Source organism: Athene cunicularia (assembly GCF_003259725.1).
Source record: "Athene cunicularia isolate RWA chromosome 3 unlocalized genomic scaffold, athCun1 chr3_part1, whole genome shotgun sequence".
Classification (NCBI taxonomy): domain Eukaryota; kingdom Metazoa; phylum Chordata; class Aves; order Strigiformes; family Strigidae; genus Athene; species Athene cunicularia.
In genome coordinates this window covers 10,493,274-10,517,825 of record NW_020799097.1, presented here as the reverse complement: position 1 = coordinate 10,517,825, position 24,552 = coordinate 10,493,274, and the positions used below count along the sequence as shown (strand labels likewise).

General features: G+C 35.3%; 1 protein-coding gene across 6 annotated transcripts in view; it reads right to left on the bottom strand.

The window, feature by feature from the left end:
* Positions 1 to 376: 376 nt before the first annotated feature.
* PUM2 (pumilio RNA binding family member 2) overlaps positions 377 to 24,552 on the bottom strand; it is a 46,909-nt gene continuing 22,733 nt past the window's right edge. For 2 of the 6 annotated variants that reach the window (XM_026844033.1, XM_026844034.1), the window contains exons 11-20: positions 23,298 to 23,579; positions 18,237 to 18,473; positions 11,456 to 11,723; positions 10,765 to 10,894; positions 8,686 to 8,820; positions 8,285 to 8,422; positions 6,530 to 6,655; positions 5,441 to 5,562; positions 4,030 to 4,222; positions 377 to 3,299 (exon numbers count right to left, since the gene is read on the bottom strand). In XM_026844033.1, coding sequence (XP_026699834.1) covers positions 3,168 to 3,299; positions 4,030 to 4,222; positions 5,441 to 5,562; positions 6,530 to 6,655; positions 8,285 to 8,422; positions 8,686 to 8,820; positions 10,765 to 10,894; positions 11,456 to 11,723; positions 18,237 to 18,473; positions 23,298 to 23,579 — 1,763 coding nt within the window. In that variant the 3' untranslated portion in view covers positions 377 to 3,167. The remainder of the gene's footprint in view (positions 3,300 to 4,029; positions 4,223 to 5,440; positions 5,563 to 6,529; positions 6,656 to 8,284; positions 8,423 to 8,685; positions 8,821 to 10,764; positions 10,895 to 11,455; positions 11,724 to 18,236; positions 18,474 to 23,297; positions 23,580 to 24,552) is intronic. The other 4 variants (XM_026844036.1, XM_026844037.1, XM_026844038.1 and 1 more) reach the window with 3 other exon arrangements.

Here is a 24,552-nt window from a genome sequence, read left to right as displayed (position 1 = left end):
ATGGTCCTTAAAAGAAATCCTGGGCAGTAACAGAAATGAGTGTGGCTCCAACGCCAGACAGTTAACTATCTCTTAAATGCTCAAGAACTCATCCTGGATCCACAGGTGTATGAAGAAACTGGTCATCAGGCTGTAACCTTGACTATACTTTGGTAAAGATTTTGTTGGTAAAAAAAAATATGAAGGTTTAGCTGCTCAAATTGGCCTCTGGAAACTTAACCATCTAATACAGGTTCTTCAATAATTGGCTAATTCCCAACAGATTACTAGAAATTAGTACTTTTTTGAAGTGGAGCTCCACAGATAGCAAACAAGTCACACAACTAAGAATACAAAGAATGGCTGGTTTCCTACAGGAAAAACACAAGACCAGATGTATTTCACACAGTGTTATTCACACATTTTCATTTTGATTTTTACAGTATATACATGTGAACATTACATTATTCAATATGAGCCACCCAGAGTCAAACCTAATCAAACCGGTCCATAAACAATCTATATCAAAAAGCAATACTCAAGCAAAAAGTCTAGTGGTTCTACCCAAAGCCTAAAACAGTTGAAAGGAAAACCAGTGATTTTCTTGTTCCTAGACAGAATTTGTGCAACATGATTTCAGGAGAGCAAGTGGAAGATTATGTTCAAGATACTGAAAGCACTAAGGATGATAGTTATAGGACTGTTTGAATTCAACCATGGCATGAGCGCTACAAAGTACTGGGACATTATCAGTTTCTGCCCGGACATCCCCGAAAGCCTAACTTACTGTCCAACATGTTGAAGAGAATGTTGGCTCGGTGGATTATAACACAGCATTTGTACACTGGGCAAAGACAGTCACTGAGGAGAATTAATGCGTCCAAGGAAGTGGCTCAAGTCATCCTTTGTGTGACTACAGGAAAGCTGTGGCTCCAGTGACAGGGCTTGTACCTCTGGAGAGGAATTTTGTGAACTGCCACGCAAAAACTACTTGGCAATTAGAACTGTGCTTACTAAAAATAATTAGGCCTGCTACATCGCTTAACGCAGGCACTAAATGACAGATTCAGAAACTGGAAGTTTCAGACCAAACTTTCTCATTTGCCTATTAATGAGTTAATGCTACCATTAAAAAAAAAGTAGCACCTCAGATGTATGCTTTAATGAGATTTATGTAAACCTGATAGAAACAGTAATATGACAGAATTCCTTATACAAGTTTATACCACTACTATTTTCTTTCCTTGTGATCAGACCCCTGCCCTAACAGCCTTTTATTAGATCAATGCTCAAGACACTGTTTTCAAACTCTCTCGTTGATCAAAACTTTAGGGTAAGCCATCCAAATGAATGCTTTACACAAAATACTTACTTCAACAACATACAAAGCACTTTCTTTATCTTTCAGAAACTGAATATACAAAGGAAGCTTTTTCCAAAATATTTCCATAGGCAAAGGATTAAAAAGGATTTTAATTATACACATATGGTCACAATTCTGCCTTAAAAAGATCATTGGGAAATGTACATAAGGCCGCTTGTAAATGTACATCATCTTTATGTTACTGTTACAATGTCATATGTCCAGAGAAAAAAATTGACAGTATCATACATATTTGCTTTACGCTGGGAGAAGGCTATTCAAAAATACAGTACTCTTCTGTACAAAAAAATCATGCCACATTTATTAAGATGGAAGAAGCATTGGTTTCTGTGATAACCAAATATTTCAGTCCATTTCTTACTATGCTTATTAACTCGACTTAAAATTTGAACAGATTGATTTCCCAAAGTGTCCATATTAACAGAATCAACAGCTATGTTATAAACAAAACATAATGTTTCTCACAATAGATAAAAAGAAAGCTGGTTCATATTTCTGAAACCATATAAAGATAGAATTTTAAAAAATCACTCTTGATTTGCTGAAATAAATTTACATTATACAACACTATATGCCAGGGGGAGAAAGGGAATGGGGATATGAATATACACTAAAATGCAAATTTTTGTCCCAAAAAGGGGTAAAACAAATTACATTTACAGCATGAAGGTTTACAAATGTACATCTGTACAACCAAGGTAAGCATCACTACTAAATTAGCAAGGCTTGTAATAAACATCGAAACGAGAGATTTGTTTTCAAACTGTAAACTTACACCTATTAACTACACGTATACAATGCATATATTTATAGGAAGCAAAAAAGCTGAGTATTTAATCAATCATGCTTAAATGTTGAGCTATCAAGTTTACTTTTCAGTGGCCCCTTTTCATCAATACCTATTTTTGCATCTACAGTGAGGAAGCAAAATAAATGCTCAACACTTTCAAATCCTTACAATTCTATATGCAAAATAAAAAAATACAAATCTCTACTCTTCCTGCATTGTAAAACTGACTGTAAAGTTAATACAGGGTTCACTCCTTTTCCACAGCGTACTTGACTGAGTGGAAGTACCACCATCATTTTAATTCATCTACCTTGTACAACAATTAAATATATAAGTATATACAGCACTTATTTTTAATACATCGCTAGAGAAAACCTCAGGGCACCTTTTTGAAAAGACTGTATCCATAGCAAGTGTTGAAAGCTAGTCTTTTAACATTTCCATTGTTTTGTTATTCCCTCCTTTCATTTGCTGTGCCCTGTTTATTATTTGGATAGTATGTTGTGAACCACCAAAATACAACTTAACTTTTCAACATGTTAAATAATATTTATGCAGCTGATCAATTTTAATCTGGTATAAAAGACTTCACACAAAAGGGAAAAATAAGGATTAATTCTATATACAACTCTATAAACCTGTTGTGCTATGATGCTGGGTAGACCTACCAGATTGCAAGCCAGTGTATTAAAAGAATACTGTACTTTTTCCCTTTAAAAACTATTTCAGTGACTTTACAAGGTAAAAATTTACAAAATATGTGACAGCTATTTTGATACAATTACATCATATACAGGCATTCTGTGCTTTGCCAGCCATCCAATCTGATAGGTCTCAGGGCTGGAGATTTTTTTTTTTTAATAATTCACTCCCCAAAAATATACACAAGAATAAAAATTTTACAAATGGATGAACAAAGTCAATAAATAGATTTAAAAAAATCAGAACATTTATAGTTAAGTTGTATGTTTTGATCATTCACAATTCAATTTTTCTTCCATTTCTTTTTGTCTTTTACAGCATCCCATTTGGTGGTCCACCAATTGGCCCCAGATCAGCACTGTTCTTCAGGTAATACTTTTCCAACTTGGCCAGAATATGTTTGCCATAGGTATATTTACGCAGAGTTGTGATGTGGGGTCGAATCTGTAAGAAGAAACCCATTATTTTTTTTTCCTCCCTCAAAGATTTTAAGTTAGAGGTTACTAGATTTTAGAAGTATTAGGTAAAAAACAGTCAGAAGCCTGTATTTCAAAACTCTGGAGTTTCTGGAAAGATATAAAATTGGTCATTCTGACTCACCAAACTACTGAAACACCTGCCACAGGAAGAGGGAGGCAGCCCTTTTGGGGGAGTGCCCTGCTGGTTACTGGGAGAAGCAGAGCTCCTGCAGAATAATACTAGACCCTGTGTTAAACAGCCTGGGGCCATTGTGGCAATAGCACTTTTGTCCACATTTGGATATTCTTAAGGAGAAAATGCGTCCATATGTTAGGAAGCGTGGGATTCTCTTTTAAGGGAACTGTAGAATGGATTTATACCAGCAACCAGTAAATAAAGAAACTTGTATTTCTTCTGTTATCTTAATAAAGATGACAGATAATACATTTTCATATTAACAGTATTTTCACAGAAAAGCTGGCATAAAGAGAAGAAATTAAATCCAACTTTTGAAACTTTTCTGCAGATTTAAATTTTTAGATCAGTGCTTGGACACCTGAATATATTCTACTTTATCAAGCTCCACTGGATTTAATGTTTATACATCAAGTTCTAGATTACAGAACTAGTGAGTTTTACATCTAAAGGGATTTCCAAGCAGAAAAATTAGTATAGATAATATTTCCTGAACCAACAAAACTATATACAAGTATACCTTGTGCATTATAATCTTCCGCTGAGCAGGTTCAGCCATATCAATCATCTTCTGGACAACATAGTTGGCATACTGGTCCTTCATCATGGTGTATAAGGCACTGTGAGGACCATCATTCTGGCAACAGACCTCATCAATAAGTAGAGCTCTTTCAGCACGAGATGCATGAGTTACACATTTTTCTACCACATTGCTGAAAAATAAGACAAATACATTCTATGACTTAAGATGAAACATTCTTTTGAGTGGCAATTTTTGATTTATCTGAACAGTTCAAGTGTCTTAATGCCACTGAAGAGCGCACTTAAATCCCGCTTTCCAAAGTTTTAGTCTGTAACAATTGAGGAAGTTAAAGGATTACACACTCCTCGAGTAAAAAAAAAAGTTATTTTCTGATACTTATCCTGGAGGAAAGATTTTCCACTGGACCTACAGTAGATGTACTGGACCTCAGGTTGCAGATATATTCTAGTACATCTATTGAGTTGTGGGCCCTTTTAAGACACAACAGAGAGACAGAAAAAAGGCTTCCTGCTTTTTGAATAAAGAAACTTTTCAGAAGCATGTCAAATATTTCTTTTTGTAGAGGAAATCTTTCAGGTAACTCAGGAGCTGGAAGGGCCATCAATGCTTGTGAGATAGCAAAGCAGTTCAGGTCCTAAGTTTGTACTTTAGAAAGTAAGCACATTTCAAGGAGATGATTATGAACAGTTCTGTTTGGGCTAACTAAAATCCAGATAAACTTGCTAGTTGGCATACAATCAATTTTTAAAAAAATGCTTCTATGTCACAGCGTGTTTCTACTTAATGTTGATGACAAAGTCTCAATCATCTAGGATGAATTCTGAGGTGTGTTTTCCTTAGCAAAAGACAAATAATCTGTACTTCATCAAAAAACACAGAAGGATGAGTTTCAGGTTCTAATTTTAAAGTAGTTCAGGAATCCTATAATAATCTCTGAGACTTCCTAATGCATAAAATCCTTGTCAGGCTGAACCTTCACTTTAAGGCCAGCCTTTTTATACTTGTAAATTGCTTGGCTGGACTGAGAGACAGTCAGGAAGTCCCACCTTATCGCCATCAGCCTATCAAACAAGTTCTAACAGAGCCTTTCACCTGGCTCTGGGGATCCTCACACGGAGACTTGGAACCCATTCCCCACACTTGTACACAGTTAACAAAAAACATCCCCATAAACCCATGGAATCTTCTTTGTTTTGCTACAGAATAGCATTTTCCCTTTCGCAAATCTAGTATAAAAATACCACTCTGCAAAAATGTTAAATTTCAGGAGGCAAGTTACATAATAGAAAAAAATCTTATCATACCATTTCTGTAACACAATAAATAAATCCAATACTACAAGTTTAAAAGGTTAGCAAACCTTTAATGTATGAAGGCTGTGCAATACCTGGCAAATTTGTGCTGACTCAGAGCTAGAACTTTTCCTCTTATTTCTGAAACTATTTTACTCTTGTCTTCAGGACGACCGTGCTCCAGTACATGTTGAATAACGTAATTTCCGTATTGATCCTGAAAATAAGATGACTTCAATTTTCTTTTGTGTTCATACCAAGTAATCCATACAGCTTTTGTCTATTTGTATAAACTTTCAAATTACTATTTGCATAGATAAGGAAAAATACAACAATGTCAGCATTACAGAAACAAAGTGATGCAAGAAATATTGCATCAAGAATTACTTAATGCACCACAATTTACATGTAAAATGTAAATAATCTGTAAACCCAGCATTTTGCTAGAGTGCCTTTTATCCTCTTAAAGAAAGAAGTCCTCAAAATTGAGATCATCCTTCTTAAACAGCTGTAAAATCTCCTTGAACTTTGGTACCACAAGACAGTTATGTTTTAACTAGAGACTTGTATAAAGGCACCACTGAGAAATAAACTAGACTGTGAATATGTACCAAAAGGCAATTCTTGCCTTTTTATGTGTGGAAAATCCCACTGAAGACTGAGCCACTTCCAGTATTTGAAACTGATTCAATTTCAAAGCCATTTGTAGCATTCTTTTTGTTTGTCTGAGAACAAGACAGTAAATCATGTTGTATAAGCTCTTTTGCCTTCTTTTAGAAAAGATGCCCTTTTTGTCTAAGAATCTGCAATATTTATATTTTTGACAATGTGTTTAGACATTATTAGAAGTTATCTGAAGGACACCTGAATGAATCAAGATAAACTACAAAAAGGCAATCTTTGTAATAAAAAAATTATACTAATTCTGTGCATTTACAATGTATATTTGAAGCTACAGTCAAAAGTGTAAGAAAAAGGCTTTTTATATCTTCTTTGCCTCTCAACTTCCAAATTCTTTTTCATTAAAACTATGGAAGGAAAGAAAAACAAAATATCAATGTCTACAAAAGTAAAAAAAGAGGCAAATGCATTTAAACTATTTCTTAAACTAAGAAATAGGAATAAATTATGACAACAAAAGAAAGCTCCAAAATGGATTAAAAAAAAAGAATATATGCACTAACCTGGACTAGCTGTTCTGTGTGTTGATGCAGTTCTTCTAGGATTGGCAAAGTCTGCTCTGCAGTACAGTGTTCCAGAATACGCTGAATTACTCTACAACCATATGGATGAGTTGAAAGTACAAATACCTTAAAACAGGATTGCAAACTGGAGTTAAATGAACTGAAGTTTACAGATATAGTAATATTACCACGTTCAAAATGGAAATGAATATGCAAGTAGTTCTATAAAAAAAAGTTTTGCCTGCCAATATCAGAATTCTATCTCCAGTAGAAGTCAGAAAAAGATGAAAACGCAGTTTTTCATGTTCCAAGAACTCCTGTAATTATAAAACTAAGAACTCAGGTTTTCATTACAATGTTTCTAGCTTACTTAGCTGCAAAGGGAAGCTTGGAGGCATGACCCTTAGTTAAGCTTTTCATTTTAGCTTCATACTTAAATTCAAAATTTTAAAATTGACATTTATTAGAAGGAGTTCAATTATTGTGGCTGATTTTCACTAATTTCATGTTCCAGCATATACAACTGGCTCCCTGTTACAGATAAAACGTTTGTAAAAAAGTATTTAAAACACACAGTCAAAATCCTGCTTGTTGCTTTGGCTTACTTCTCCAGAAGCCATGTTTGTATTTCAGGGATTAATTCAGGAGATTTAAGAGTCAGTGAACACAGAATCTTGTCTGATTAGACATTGATCTGAACAACGCAGGCAAGTGAAAAAGATACGTATTGTTACATGACATGACTGAAGTGTGGTATTTTTCATTTGCCACTTCATTTTTTTTTTTAAACACATAATGATTTGGAGCTGAGGATGGATGGCCAGTAAATAAACAGTCACATTTTAGTCAAGGGGCTCTACTTACAGTTTAGAAACTGTGTCTCATCTACCCTACACACATTTTTTGATATAAAAAGACCTGACCCTAGAAACCTTGGTATGCCATTTACTACTACATACAACAACAGTTCAGGTATTGCTGTTGTGTAAAATGTGAGAGAAGGATATTGTAGACCTTGTTAAGAAAAACATTTGGCCATCCATTAAAGTAACATTTAGTAACACAGCCAAGTTAGTAACTTTTTTACAATTCTTTGAGACTATAAAAGTGCACTTTTGTCTCAGAGTATTAAAATCTTATTTAGCTAGAACATATTCTCTAGCCTGCAGCATAATATCAATCTTACATTAATATAACTTTTTTTTGAAAAAAAAAAAAACAAAACCCCCAACCTTAAAAAAAACAAATAACACCCCCCTTCACTTAACACTAGCCCATATGTAGGGAACATATTTCTTCAAAGTATTTACTTAATGATAGACATTCATTGGGAAACACCGAAAGACTTGCAACATAAGCAGCGGAAGAAAACTGAAATTTTAATGAAAAATACATGCTAGAGAGCAAATACTTTTTAATACATCAAAAATAGCAGTGTTAAATGTTATAGAGAACATTTGAAATGACATATCACAAAACTCAAAACAGAAAGCCTGGCCTTAAGCCAAATACCTCTATGGGTATTTATAATACAACCAAACAGGTCTTTCTAGAGCCTCAGCTCAAACAGATTAATCCTTTTACACCATGTTAACTGTCTCTTCAACAGCTTTTACATTTTATTATGCCTTTTTTATCCTACTTAACACAAGCTGACTGCAAAGTGTCAAACACTATCTTGTATATGCAAATAATGGAAAAAGATCTGCAAATCAAAGCAATCCTACAGAAGAGAAAATGAAATGTTGACACTACCTGTCCTTTGAATGCATCAATGATGAACTGGAGTGACTGGGGTTGAACACACTCAATACATTTTTGTACAACATGGTTTCCATTTTGATCTTTAACACATTTCAGAACATGACCATCCAACTCTTTCACCATTTCATTCTGGAAAAAAAGATTATCCTTGTCTTTACAATGATTTTTTTTTTTTTTTTACCCCTCCCTCAAATTAACATACCATTTCATTCTAACTGTCCAATCTTCACATTCACTGGTGGTTTACCTGTGCACTTCAGCATTTTAATTTAAACAGCTATTTCAGTCCCCAGAACATTTCATAATGCAGGGAACAATCAACAATTCAAGCAAGCAAGAAGATAGATGCAATAGAAAGGAATAAAATAAAAAAAAGTATTGCTCTAACTTACAATTACCTGCTGGTCAGGTGAGATTGACTCAAGTGCTTTCTGAATAACACGACAACCATACATCTGTAGGGCTAACGGCAGAACATGGCCACGGATGCGTGTTGCTAAGGCTAACTTTTGATCCAGGCTTCCAAACTATAAGAAAATAAATATGCTTTTAACAAATGAAGACATATTGCTGCATGATGGAATTTACATGTCAGAGTAAGCACTTTTATGATGTATTACAGGCTTACTGCACGCCTTGAATGATTCTTCCCTTTGTATTTTTGGTGGGTATGTTTACCAGAAGCATTTATTTCCTAAATGCAAAATTTTTAATATTCCACATTCCAGTCACATACTTGCTATCAAATGCATGACCTTGAAAGACAACAGAAAAAATTGAAGTAGTTTATACTTGCCTGTCTGTAGAAATATTTGTGCTATTTAGACAAAGTATACCAGGCAAATTAGAGATTACTATAACATATTAACTCAAATCACATCATCTCTGATGCACTGACCGGTACAAATCTGAGGTATCTTACATCTTGTATACAGTAAGCAGGCTGTAACAAGACGGGGCGGCGGTGGGGAAAGATTTCAGACCTTAAAGTAGCTTCTTGGTAACTTCACATGGCCTAAACAACCATTCTTAACATAGGTGCTTCAGGAAATCTAGAAACACTTGGACTTTGCAAAACAAAAATCAAAATGCTTTTGTACACTGGCTGTATTAGAATGTAATTCAACCGAAGTTTTTCAGCAGTAGCTAATTCCTGCCCATATTATTCACTCCACTGTGCTGTTAAAACCTTCCGTGCTGCTCCATGTTTGGCAGAGTAGAAGCCAGTCAATCTTTCTAATAGACATAACCCTGCTCCCAGATCCCCACACAAGCTCCTGAGGTGGCACAGTACAAGTGATCACACTGAAGTGATCATCTGGACAATCAGCTGGGTGACACCAGCAACATTCATGCAGCACTGCTGAAAACTGTCAAGCCCCACACTTGTAGTCACCTAAGACACTGAACAAAGCCGAAACAACTCCACCTTCCTACTTAAAATAATGAACTAAGTCCCTTACTACACCTAAGACCTAGTGCACTTTTTTTCTTGAGAAGTCTTCTGCAGAATTAAGGATGAAAACACTCAACTGACAATGATTATCTATGTATCCATCCAAATGAGCATTAAGGAAAAAAGGGCAGTTGATGATCCTTTGAGCAAGAGCAAGATCTTATACACCATACATTAGTCATGCTTTTCAGAGCATATTTTGATTTGTAAAAAAACCCAGTATCAATTAAAAAAAGTGAGCCCTTTGTTTCCTAGATTACTCATTAAAAATTACATTTGTGTTTACAGCAACCACCTTTCTTATTAGACATTTTCCAGCTTCACCTTCTACCCACCCGGATACTTTGATATGGTCCTTGATTTAAAGTACACTATGCTAGATACCCTTTCTACATACAACTTTTTCCAAGAGACAGGTACTGCTTTTTCTTCGAAGTCAGATCTTATAATTCTTGATAATGTGCTTTCTTTAACCCCATAGTTTTTAACAAAAACCAAAACTGTTTTACATACTAGTTTTAGTCATACTGGATGTATCTTATGACACCCCTTCCTCAAAATTCTTCTGCCTCAACACATGTGAGTTTCTTCATATACAGCACTGGATGAAGTTGACACATATATTTATTTGGATGCAAGTGCATTTTCCAGACCCACTCTTTACAAAGATGCAGTAACCAATAAAAAGTATCCTTCAAATCTTTAAGTTCCCCATCATCTGCTGAAAGTCTCTGTAAAATACGGTAAAAGGCTGGCAAAGCCTGAGTGTGCAGCCTGTACATTTATCAGTGTTCACCAATATATGCACCACTGGTATAAAGAGAAACTGTGCCCATTGTGAAAAAAAGGCAGAGGATACAGAACAGAAAACACGTGTGCAGTGTTATATGCTTGGGTTTTGTGGTAAAAGTCCAGTAGAATTCTGCTATGATGTTAAGAAAAAAACAGTTACATTTAATCAGTTTTTACAGCATTTCATTCGCATTTCTGTTCATACACTTAGTGTTATGCGTACCTCAAAGAACTTCTGTATTACATAGTTTCCAAACACATCAGTCATCAATTGATATGCTGCTTGCAGGATCTCATTAAATACCATCTGGCGCTCAGCTGGAGTAGCTCTCTCCAGCTTTTGCTGTATAAATCTAAGTGCAAAAAAAGGTACATTATGTTTTACATAAACAACAGGAAAACCTCTCAAACACTGTTTCAATGAGACACCTCAAAATCCTAAAGCAAGTATTCAACATTTATAAAACTTATTAAAATGAAAGTAGTGCCTTTACATATAAAAGGATATATTTTAGTGAAATTATACTTAGAAACTTTCATTTGAAAAGGATTTAAGGATGAAAAGAATAACAATAACTAAGTACCTGATGATGTATTGCTGAAAAATGGTTTTACATTCCATATGCCAGATATTTTGTTTTCTTAATCAACACCTTTTTGATACCTAAATACTAGAGTTTACAAGTCTAGTTATGAGGCTATTTCTACACTGAGAACTTCTACAAGCAGCTAAATTCATACTTTTATAATGAAATCTCCTAGAGAAGAAAAAGGTCAGTTTAAGAGCATGTGCTCCAATTAATGGCATACTTTGTATTAAGATGGCTACCAGCTCATTCAAATGTTTGATGTTAATATAACAATATCAAAGCAGTAAAATAATATTAAGTTATTAACTTTACTATAATAATTACCTAGAACCATGCTGGTCTTGGGAAAATTCAACAATATGCCCAACAAGGTCTCTTAGTTGAAGGTTAGGGAAACGATTGTTTCTGAAATCTTCCAGCAACCGACTACGTCCAGAAGGCATAATATCAGACCTACTGTAACGAAGGCGTGAAGGAGGGAAGAGCTGACTGGTGGAGCTAAAAAGACTGGAGGTACTTGCCGCACTGCGATACTTTGCTTCAGCTCCAGGTGCTGCAGAAATATAGCGACCACTACCATTTGTCAGTCCTCCTACAAGTAAGCAGTTCTGTCAGTAAAAGCCATAAGGAAAATAAGCAACAGCAAAACAGTAAGTGTACTAGAACTACGGATACACCCTGGAGCCAAAAAAACCCAACAGTGTTGCCTTGTTATTTATATTTACCTCATTACAGTTGGAGGAGTTAGATAGCTTTATCTTCCAGTAAATAAAATCATTCTCCTCCTCATTTATATTTTATGTGAAGGGCACCAGGAAAAGAAATGTAATTAGAAGAATATAATGAAGCAGATAAAGTGAGCACTCACTCAGACTTGCAGAAAGTTTAGAACTGAGTGGGCCTTAGTTTAGTGGGCAGATTTCCACTTCACAGGTAATACTGACTTATACCCCTGTTAGTAGTCTCAAAGTTAGCCAATTGTTTCAAAATAGACCATGAAATCTGAACTACCCTTCAGTCCCTACTGAGGTACCTTTCCAACTTATAGTGTGAAAGGGCATTTTTGGGGAGGCATACATGGTGCCTCTTGTCATGCTGTACCTGTTCTGCAGGGTATCTGATGACTTCAGCATCCCAGGCTTTCAATCTGGCACCTCTTGTAAGCACTAAATGTGTCAAATTTCAAACCAGGTAACTAAGAATGCTCTACTTAATTCTAAAACAACCTAAAATGTATCAAACTGAAGTTCCTTTTAACAACATAAAGTCCTCTCCTTGCTGCAAAAACATTCACCACTCTCATCACATTTAATCTTTCCTTACTTTCCAAGAACTGAATTGCCTTCGTATTTTTAGATCCTACTCCTTTTTGCTAGTGATTCCACCTACAGCTATCATCATCTCAGAGTCCTGTGAATCTCTCCTCACATACTGCTCTCATCAGTTTGTCACTCTGAACTCCTCCAGCAGGCCTCTCTCCCCTCCACTTTACAATAGACAGCAATTACCATAAGCATGCAAACAAAGCATTTTTCTTAACTACAGTATGATTTTAAAAGGGATACTGCTACTATACTACAAACAGAAATATTAAAAAAATAACTCCCACTTAGAAACCTCAACTCTACTTAAATAAAATACCCAAACAAAACCACAACCTAAAATTACTGAGTATGAATTGGAAAAGGAAAGAATTTTCAGTTTCCTTATCTAGAAAGTGACATAGTAACTGAAAGCCCTTTCAAAGTCAACAGAAGAAATATCTACATTTGAATTTAAAATAAATTGCAGTATGTGCTGTTTGAATGGTGCTCTATTACAAAATTAATCAAAAAAAAAAAAAAAAAATTAAATCAGCTGACAGTGCCCCAGCCAAGCCTTCTTTTGGTTCAAAGTATTTATATGGCCAGGCAACAACAGTGTTACAGTGGGCTGGTAAAGTTCTTTTTTGAAAGGTCAAGTTGCAGTACCAGACTCTGAGATGTGCTCTGCAAGACATTATCAAGCATCACTTTTATTGCATTGGATAGGATTATGTCCTAAAATAGAAATAATTAGTATTCACTTTACAATCAGTTTTCAAAATTCAGTGGTTTTCAAAATTCAGTGGTAAGAATCAGTAAAGGATCAGTAAATACTTTATACACTAGTTTTCTTCTAAAGCCTCTTAATTCTTTAATGCCAGAAAAAACAAGTTTTCTTAACTATCATTTTTAGTTTCCATTGACAATCACTATTTCCAGAAAAGATCTGACAGTGACATGATACTAACAGACAAAAGGAAAAAAGAAACCCAACATTCTGCAGGTAAAGCAGTATGCAGAGTGATACTCTACAGTAATTTCTCTTCTAGAAACGGCCTTCTAAAGAACAAAAAGTTGTGCACCTGAAATTATGGTATTTCTAATCTAGATTATTTAAAGATATGAATGAAATCCTAGCTTCCCTGTAAATGCTATGCAGTAACACTACATAATGCCAGGAGAGGGCAGCAGAGCCCGTCTAAAAGGAAGTCTTGCACACTACGTTCCTAATGTGGCAGCTCTATTGCTTCACTGATCCCATGCTCAGTTCTGTGCCAAAAAGAAATAGGGTAAATACGATAGTTTTGATTATCTGCTCACAAACTCCATGGCTGTAATTAGTATACACAGTCATGGGATGGCACATGTGAATCAAGAATTGTTTCAGCATATTTTTTTTTTTGTAAACCAAGCCTCATGCAAGTATAAATTAACATGACAATTTATCCAGCAATCAAAACAGAAATTAAGAAACTTAGTAGCATTTAACAGATATGCTATATACGTGTAGTAGAACTGCATATATACAATACATCTTTCACTCAGGACTATCCAAGCCTTTCTTCAGTCTAATTTAGGAACCATCCCTTTCTAAGACTTGTAAGACAGCTATGCTGCAAGTATGAGACTCCTGTCTAGCAAGTGAAACTACTTCAGACAGTCACGTTAAGCAGGATCATAATACAGGAAGGCTGAAAACATATCCACTGTGCCTAGAAGAACCTGTCATACTTCAAAAGCACCCAGAAAGCTTAACCTTGTAAAACACTGGACACAATTATAAAAAAAAAGTGCTTTAGTAGGTAATTATCTTTTCTTCTCATGTAACCTTTTATTACAGCAGCAGCGTTACAACTCAGTGGCAACTTTGCAGATTTGAAAAACAGTAAAATCCCCCAAAATAAAAGTGCATTGTCATAGATATTTATTATATGCAGATATACTATTGTATACAATGGACTATTTTCTTAAGTACAGTACTCATTACCTTCTCAGTCCAAAACCACCAGATCATTAGTGTGGACATTAAGGACACCTGGTCTCCTTCCTGAAAACTTGGTGTGAAGAGCTTAGAAATGAAAAACTGACATCTGAATTCCATAATAGTTACCCAAATCCTCCTGGTTAGCCTACCACATTCCCATGCTCTTCAAGAACTCAAGACACTTGTTTTACAGATTCTGATTCCAAACTAGAAAGGTGACAGCCTAGGTCTTAGAAATTATTTGGAGAACATCCCTACTGAATCAAGCACTTAGTCAAAAATGAAGTTTCAGTGCAAACACTGAAGTTTTAAAAGACTGTTATCAGGCATCAGTAGTCACACAATTACAAACTGCTGGGGAATAAAGTGTGCAGTTCATTCTTCAGATAATCACTTCTGATCTCATAAAACAGAGATCTCCAATGCAATGAATAATATTAAGCTGTTTTACAGTTTAATTGAATCTAAATCCCTGTGGCTAGTCCATAGGGAAGAAGAGGCACAGAGGTATACAGGGGCTATAGACAATCTGAAACAGAGCCTTACTAAGCTTCAAGGACACAAATCATATTAAATTGCTAACTCCTTAAGATGAATATTTAAAGGAGAACATGAAAAGATACTAAAAACTAGACCTAGACACATTTATTTTGATAGCATTCGACTGTTAGTACTTATTACCAAAGTATTTCTTCAACTGTTTCTAACAAGACATAAAACAGATTTACTGCACAGTAACTGTTGTTTAAATCAGTCAACAATTATTATTTTCTAGAAAAATACATATGAGTATATGAACACTATAAACTTGATTTCTATGAATATTTTCTCATCTGTAAAAAAGCAGCTTAATCTCATCCTCAGCTAAAAATTTCATCTTCATGTGGGAAATCAGATTACACATATATGTACAAATATATGCATATATATGTATGTATATTTTATGAATCAATGCAAGTGCTTATTACGCCTGGTTTACTGAAGCCCTACAGAGTAGGTACACAGCAGAGGCAATGCAAAGTTCCCCACAATCTTACCAAGGGGCCTTTACTTTTACCCAGAATGACAAATTCTGAAGATAAAACAGCAATCTAAGCTACTAACAAGCTTGGCTTGCAACCATAGAAAATTACCACAAAAAGCCCAGATTTAAAAAAATCCTACTCTACACCAAATTCTTAAAATGTTGCACTGTACTATCAGAGTAAGCACTACTAATCTAAAAGGATTTTTTAACATAGGAAAAATACTTCCTCTTGCAGTTTTTTGTCCCTGGGAGTGAAAGGGTAGTTCAAATTCATGACCTTACTGCTCCAACTGATTACAGTAAAGAAGCAGTTACAGACAACTGACAAATCTCTTCAAATACAGGAAAACTGACACTAGACAAAGTAATCAGCACATTCCGATTTCAGGATGTTGGATATGAGTTGGTGAGAAGAGAAAAACAGTAAAATATCACAAAATTCTTGTAAAAGGGAAATTGGTCTTTTAAGCTACAAATTGCAGCAGTGTCTGACAAAGGGGTTATAAAACCATGCACCCTTTCCCAGTATTGTGCTCTAGGATTCTGATGGCTGAAACAGGAGCAACTGAGTTTGATGCCCATTTTAAAACAGGAGTTAAACTTAGCTGAACCTGTTGATATAAGCAGGCAGGACAACAAGTTTTGAAGATGGAGGGAGAGTTGCATTTGACAGGCATTATCAGAATACCAATGGAAACTGCATGTAGACATGAACTTACAATGTTGTTCTACTCTGAAAAGTGACTATGTGATAATCATACCCTTCTTAAAATATACTCCTTGTTTGATTTCAGGTGTAACTTCCTATTTGGTGAAAATGCTTTGCCTTTTTGTTTTTATTTTTTCTATGTGAGAACAAAACAAATGCTTCCAAGAGTGGTTGATGAACACACCAGAATAAATTTAACACCACAGACAATTAACTGCAGAAATAGTCTTCAACTTTTTACAATGGTGCACCTTGGATTAACTGCGCAAAGATATAACACAGGGCAGAGTGCAGGAAATGCTAAAAAAAATTACTGCATTTTTGTGGAAGCAAAAATCCAACCTCAATTTCCAAATTTCAAACTGATTTAGTAAGGTAGCAAAAAGTTTACCCATAACTAATCAATCCACTTCATTTGGAAGATGAAGAGGCAGAACACATGAAAAGCCAACAAGTTTGCGTCAATTTTCAGAGTACAACTGTACATTCTGCCTTTACAGACTGATCTAATACAGGATTTTAACAAACTATTATGCTTAGTTCACACTGCCACACAGTCTGAAAAGGATTAAAATCCAGTATATAACAATTTCTGCTGATAGAGGTAATCTTCTATACTGATCGCAGTTTATTTCCCCAGAATTGAAAAATCTTTTAATATTCATCAAATGTGAAACAACATAAAAGTTTAAATGTTTTGAATTTTAGATAATGCCTTCCAAAATTTGGTTTAAGTATAGTTTTCAGTAGTATGAAAACTATCGTGAGAGTACTTTGAAAAGAAAAGACAGAAAAAGATTTCCATGATAACCCCATTGTCAGATGTTCAGAACTTTCTCAAAAGCCTCCATTTGGGCTGAAACTTTCCATGCTTGGTCTCAGCCCAAAGGTGCACTTTGTAGACCTGAAAAAGGAAAAAAGGTAAGTAAAAAAAATAAAATGTGCTGAAACATCCCCTTGCCCAGTTTTACTTTGGGTATTCAGCACTTAACCACGAAAGGGATACTGAACTGTAAATGTAATATATTTAAATTACTTTTAACCTTGTTATACAAATCACACATTTTTCACTTAAAGTGTATTCTGGTAGGCACTTTTAAATTTTTTTCCTGTTTTATTTGCACTAACAGAAGTACAGGGGATTATTTTGCCTGTTACATGCACAAAACTGCACTGAATAGTTACTGGGGCACCAGGCAACTCAATCTCGTTGAGTACATCCAGTTTCTTTGTATGACTTTAGCATCCAAATTAAGTGACCACAGAAAAGGGAAAAAGTTTTAAGTTTATCAAGCAACCTCAGGTCAGAGGCACTATAGTCTAAATATACTGCAGGCTGTGGTGGGGTTTCTTTAGGTTTTTTATTTTATTTTATTTTTTTTTAAAAGCTTGAGCTCCCGTGTCATCTAACTAGCTCAAAATTTTTCTAAAAGATTATTATCATTCTTTAAAAAAATGCATCCAATAACAGACAGCCACCACTGACAAAGCTTTTGCTACTTTTTTCACAAATGCATTTTCTTTTTTCCCCCCCAGCCTGGTGATAAACTATTGTCTTCCTGGCAAAGCTTGTGGGCCATGAGCTAGTAGCCTCACTGATCCAAAAACAACCTTTCAATACATTTTACATTGACAGCTTTGCTCATTTTTCTACTTTATCATGGGAAGGGGCAGCAGTGGAAGTTTACTAAGGTTAAACACAGTTTCACCTTAAAATGTCCTTGAAGTGGTAATACACTGAAGTAGAAACAAAAAGTAATGCACCTTTGCTTGTCGTACTGTAGAAACATAATACAAAAAGGACCAGTAAGTCTTACTGGGCTCTCTACTGGGCTTCTGCAAGGGAAGAAAAACCAACTGTTGGCCCGATACTGCAAAAAGCTGAGTGCCCTCCACTGGCAAATCAATGAGCATTTCAGCGTGCTCTTCACCTTTCAGGAATGGCCCCTCTTCATTACAAAACTGTTTAACAGCAAAGGTAATGTGACATCTCTTATGCAACATATATTTTACACATAGAAATACATACACACATACAAACAAAAAGTGTTTTTTTGGTTTTTTGTTTTTGTTTTTTTTACCTAAATGCAAACTGGATGAGGATCCATGTGATGAAAGTGATGGCGGTGGCGTAAGTGAATGTCCTGGCGTTTGGCTTGGCAGAGGCATGCCTATTGGACTTGGAGAGGAGGAAAATCCCAGACTATTGTAAAATGGCTGCCCTATGGGTGCTAGGCTGCTACTAGATCTTTTGTACAAGTCAGAGCTAGTAGATAGAGAATCTCTCCTTGTGGCACTACTACTTGCAGAACTGCCAACTGAAGAAGAAATAAAAAGACCCTAATTACACAGTGTCAACTGAAAAAAACCTATCCCCAACTACAGCTGGGCAATAACAGATGCGATCACAATAATTACAGCAATCGTTACGACAAAGACAATTACTGTGATAACCACACATACTTTTAAGTAAATCTAAGTGGGTATAAACATACCACTGATAAGTAATTTCAACAATGCCCATGTCTTTCAACATTTCATTCTAGACTTCTCACAGCAGTATTGCAGTACTCTGTTTTAACCGCCTGGCTTCAGGCTTTGGGACAAATATGGAATTTATGAGATTAGATTACACTGTCACTTTATAGAATAAATGATTCTAAAAATATTTCCACTAAATTGTTTGATAAATTTTTTTCCACTGTAAATTATTAGTCAGACAGTGATACTCGATTTTAGGAAAAAGGCTAGAGAAAATGGGTTGTTGTTTAAGGGTTCAGAAAATAATTTATGTTTCTGTTCAGCTGTTTCTGAACTTCCTGTTGTTTGTGAACCCCTCTCACCTGTAGGAAAAAAACAACTACTTAAAATTCCCTATGAGAATTATGGTTCTTAAAGAAGTGTTTTGAAAAGATATTATAAAGACAGAATATGCTAAGAAGAGGAGGAGAAGCAGAGCAGAGACAGGAAAATTCATGAGAAACTAAAAATGTAATTTTACTGCTACCAGTATTTCTGAAAGTCAAATTAGACTAGAAGCTTTGGATAACAGTGTATTAGTGAAGGACTGGTTATCCTGCACAGCATCATTCAGCAGGGCGATGAACAGTCTAGGATAAATTAGGAGAATAAAAAGTTTTTAGAAATGTTAAATTCTAGTATCTGTTGCATACTAGTGAAATATGAAACTAGAGTGCCTATTTGAAACACTGGAACATTCTTATGAACAAAACCAAGATTATGGACATTTTGATAACAAAGATGCTTCTTAAACTGAATTTGGAAAATTTATTTCTACTTCAATTTAAAAAGGAAAAGGTCAGAATTTATACTTCCATAATCTTTACCTGTGTCAGGTACCTTCGTATTAAAGCTGGCAGCATGGCCCAATATAAAGGTCGCCTGATACTTCCCATTTTGAGGTATTACTTTGTTTTCTCATAACTTAGCAACTTGACTAAAACTTTTCATGGCACGTATGTGCTTGGACCAATTTTTTCAACGTAGTGCTGCACAAACAACACTGCCATTTCAGAAAAATAGGCAAGAAAGAATGCTTTATCCTTGGCAAAATAATCCATCTACCTATTATATGAGAACTTTCACACACTCAGACCAATATGCTAGCAACAGGAGACCTTTATTTTCATGCTCTCTGAGCAAAAATCTTAGCAAAATCACAGTTCATACAAGTTCAGCACAGATCTGCTACAGACTCAGCTGAAAACTGAAAACTTCTGCCCATATGTGGCACATCTGAGATGGCTGATAAAGGTTTTCCCTGCAATTGAAGTTCTAGGCTTCTGTGTGCCATGCCAAAAATGGGACTCAAACTGCTGTCCAAGATCCCATCTTGTGTTCGAAAGGCCCATCAGGCAGTGTGGAAAGGAAGTTTTCTACTTCAAATGCAGAGGAGACAAAAGCCAAACACAAGAAATAGACCAAGGAAAGAGGAAAAAAAGAAAAAAGAAAAGAAACAAGAACCAGGAAGAGAGAAAGGTCAGACAAAGGAGCCAACAAGAAGACTGCAAGAAAAACTAGCAAGCACTTTCAAAACCAGTGGGACTGAGGATGAAAAGAAAGCAGATTTGAAGAAATGTTAGGCCATAGAAGGTGTACGTGACTGTGGGGCAAAAAGACTGGAATAGTAAGCTGATGATGGAACATCACACAGTACAAGCAGAAACATATTTGGGAGGGGAAGCAGGATATAAATGTTGCCTAGAAATTGGGAAGGAAGACATACTAGAGGAGAAGCCAGAAGGAAAAGATACTGGACTAACTAGGCAGGATACTAAGAAATCAGAAGAGCAAATTAAGGCAACAGTTGAAAGAAATCTCAAGATTTGAGAGTAGCTCTACAGGTTCCGGCTCAGCTAGTGAACCATGTGAGCGTTAATACAATGCTACATGATGGATTGTTATTTTTTTCCAACTATGAAAAAAACCAAAGCAAACTTCAGCTTTCTTCCAGGGTTTCTTACTCAGCTAAATTACTGCAGCTTAACAAGTTACCGTGAACCAGCTGAGCTGCATTTTCATACACACATAAAGCTCACAAAACCCAGAAGATAATTAGAATTAGCTTACTCTTCTTCACCACTGTCTAAACTAATGCAATTACTTGACACTTGTTACAAGCCAAAAGTAGGCATGTGGAAAGCTGACAAAGTTGATCTAATTGTTAGCTACCTGTTAAGCTGCAGTAACTTAATCATGTACCTAAACCTTTAAAATGAGTATGAATAACTGATTATAAAAGAGCAGAGACTGTAAAGTACATACAGCCACTTATATGGTATGCTTGCATCTTCCTGTTTTTACTTAGTTGTACAGTCGTTCAGCTAGGACATGCTCACCTTTGCATTTTTTGCAGAGGTGTGTGGTTTTTTTTCCCTGCAACAACCAAAAATGTAAGGGCAAGGTCTGTATCGTCATCTGTCAGTCTTCATGGCTGTATTTTAACTGAAATTCAACCTTTACAACTCACTGAGGGGAGTTACAAAGAAGCCGAAACTTCGGCAGATAAAAAAAAATTAAACTTGTTTTTAATTTGCCTCAACATGCATTAACGCCATTTATATGAATACTCATCTGCGTAATTCAATTCATATATACATACATACAGCTCAGAACTCTTAAAAAATTAAATAACCAGGAAGCATTTTTTTAGGTGGCTATTACGGCAAGTACAATTTATACTTGGCAGAAGGGCACTTTCAATGTACTTTTATTCCAATAGTACTACTAAAAATATTTCAGGTTTAGATAGCACCTTTCATCAGCACTTCTCAAACTGCAAAAGCATAGGCTTCCTGCTTCCCTGTGGAAACTACCATGCTAATTAAATCACCTAGGATACTGCTGCAAGATTTCAGCATAGGCTGTCTATGCTGAAGGCTTTGTATAAAGCTCTGGAACTGACCTTTGCTACAAGAAAAAGGCTTAATTTGTGCCAGAAAGAACTATGCTGATTCTTCTTAAGTAGATACACAACTAAAATTTGTGTTCTACGAAGGTCCTTGTGACAAAGCTGGATAAAGACTTTCATGACTTAAAACTATGCTCTTTAGAGACTTAAAATGGGTGCACTGCATTAAATATGCAGATATGCTTAACACCACTATCTATCATTTAAATGAAACTGTACCTAGAGCAAAACACAGCTGCTAAGAATTCACTGAAATCCTACAAGTACCTCAGGACAAATTGTATTACAAAATACAGCACCCGGCTAGCACAATTACTTTGTAAATAAGATTTACCTGCTGTGGTGCTATGGAAAACAAAAATCCTACACAACTGTGAGTAGTGTCTCTTTTTTTTTTTTTTTAAATTGAAGACAGTATGTTTAAAGTCTCCTACTCCACTCTTTAAAATCAGATATTGGAGAGGATCAGTGTAAAACTTGATTCTGTACTTCCTAACATTAGTTGCTGAAGTAAATGATTTTTCAGATTATTTCATTAAAAACAACACCAAGAAAAAAAATCTCTGTGTTCGTACACAGTACATCTGTTGTCACTATTCACCTCCATTTAGGTACCAAGTAACTGGTGTCATGTTTTAACACTGAAGGGTGTGTTCCTCCTCCTGTTTTTCCAAATATTAAACTATCTTGTATTCTTCAATATATTAAGCTATATTAATCTTCACTTTTTATTTCTTTCAACTTTTTTTTTCTTTTTAAAATTTCTCTTAGGGCATTTAATTTAAAAAATACTGTTAAAGCACATAAATTTCCCCCAATTTCTACCCATCTGCAAGATACACAAGATTATAAACATGCTCCACTGATTTCATTAAAATAATAATAAGCAATTCAGTGCTGTAACTTAAGAGATTAATAGCCAAAAGAAATATTCTTTAGAAAAGATATTTTGCTTGCCTTACTAATACTGAATCTGAAGTATAGAAAACCTACCTTGCATGTTTAAAAATTGTGTGAATAAGAAATTTCTGCTATAGAGCAGAAACATGATGGCAACATCAATTTTTTTTCTTTTTTTTAAAATACAAACACATTGATAATATTTAGGAGTATCTGTTAAAAATAATTTAAGGCCCCAAACTTGCACATAACTATTAAGACTTAACTGTATCTAACATTAAACCTACTAAAGTTAAGAAGGACTATTCTTGGGTATTAAGTCTTTTCATTTTATAAATCCTATAAAAAATGTTATGGAAACAAACATTTCAATATTAGAACAAATTTAGAAGTCATATGCTATTTAATTTTTTTAAAAAATTAGTAATTTTCCCGCAGTGAAAACCACAAAAAATGCATATCTGAAACATCATCCGTTGTTATTTTAAGCACAGAATTAAGACTTTCTAGAAAATAAAAAATTCTAAAAACAGTAACAAACTTCTGGGGCAGAGTACAGTGCTCAATATGGAAAAGTATTCTGAAATTATCTATGACTACAGGGTATTCTTTAAAAATGTATCTTGTATACAGAGCCCAAGTGAATGTAAAAACCCCTTCTTCTTCCCCTATAATTTGTTTTACACTTGAATAACCTACTTTTGCATTCTTTTTAGAAATGTATGTGTATATAATATGTCTGGATACAGATACATTTTTTTTGGTTAACACAAAAGTCTCACAGAATTTCCTCACTCTATTAACAACCTACCTGATGAGCCAAATCCACCAAGTGCAGAGCCGATAGCTGCTCCTAAAGAGCCGCTACTTCCAAAGCCAAGGGATGTGCTTCCTGGTTGGCCAGGACCATGTGAAAAAAGGGAACTGCTCTGGGAGTTACTGGTCAAAGAGTTATTGCCATAAAATGAATTGGACTGTAGGCTACTATTTGTTTGCTGTTGCTGTTGTTGTGGCTGGGCACCAAGTGGCCGAAATAGACCGTTCGTGGCTCCCGCGAGATTGTTTGCTGTTCCTCCAGCTGAAGCAGCTGCAGCTGTAAAACACATGTTTTCAATCATAATTACTCTCACAACATTTCTGACTGAAAATGGACTATTCATATCTAAATCATATTTTCTTGAAACCCTCTTAAACAAGTAGATATTCACATATTAAGGGACTAAAAGAGATTTCATAGTATTACAGAGTCTTAATTACTCAAGGGAGAAAAATTAAGACAGCATATGTTGTAGGCTAATCAAGGCTGTAAAACTGTTACTGTAATTGAGGGAATTTTCAGTGTAAACATATAAGACATTACTGTTTACTGAACTGTACTTTTATATCCAAAGTTGCAATAGCAGAATTGCAGCTAAGAGTCAAAGACATCTTCAGCTACTCATATCAGAAGTGTATTCTGCACAGACAAAGAAGCTTATAGATTAATTTAACATCTAATTTTCTGAACAGATTAATTTAATTAACCTGGTGTTAGTATTCTGGATTTTAACAAATGCAATAAATATAATGGTTCAGTAAGGTAGTACCAGACCTTATCACTGATAAAAAGAGAAAAAGAAAACTAGAGACTTATGATATAACTAATTATCCTCTTCTGCTGTCCGTTCTATGATTATTTTTCCTTGCCACACTTTTCAGGAGAAAAGCATAGCAAGGCCCCAGAGCACTCCATCTTCTGCCAGGCCGAAGCAATGAAATGATGCTTCCCAGAGGACACCATTTAGGGGATTGATGAGAAGTGCATGTTATATGCATGGGGAGAGGAAAAGGGAAAATGTTCATATCTGACAAGCAACAACATCTGCAGAAACAAGCCTGTATATATGTATGGGGAGAGGACTGTAATCTGAATTATAAAGGAGAAGTACATCTATGAGAAACAGCAGTGTCTTTCAGAGAAAGGGAGACAACAGAATAACCATTGTATGGTATATCCTTCACAACTAGAAACTTCTCAGACGCATGCAAAACACATAAACAGTATCAAATAGTAATCAACCAACATT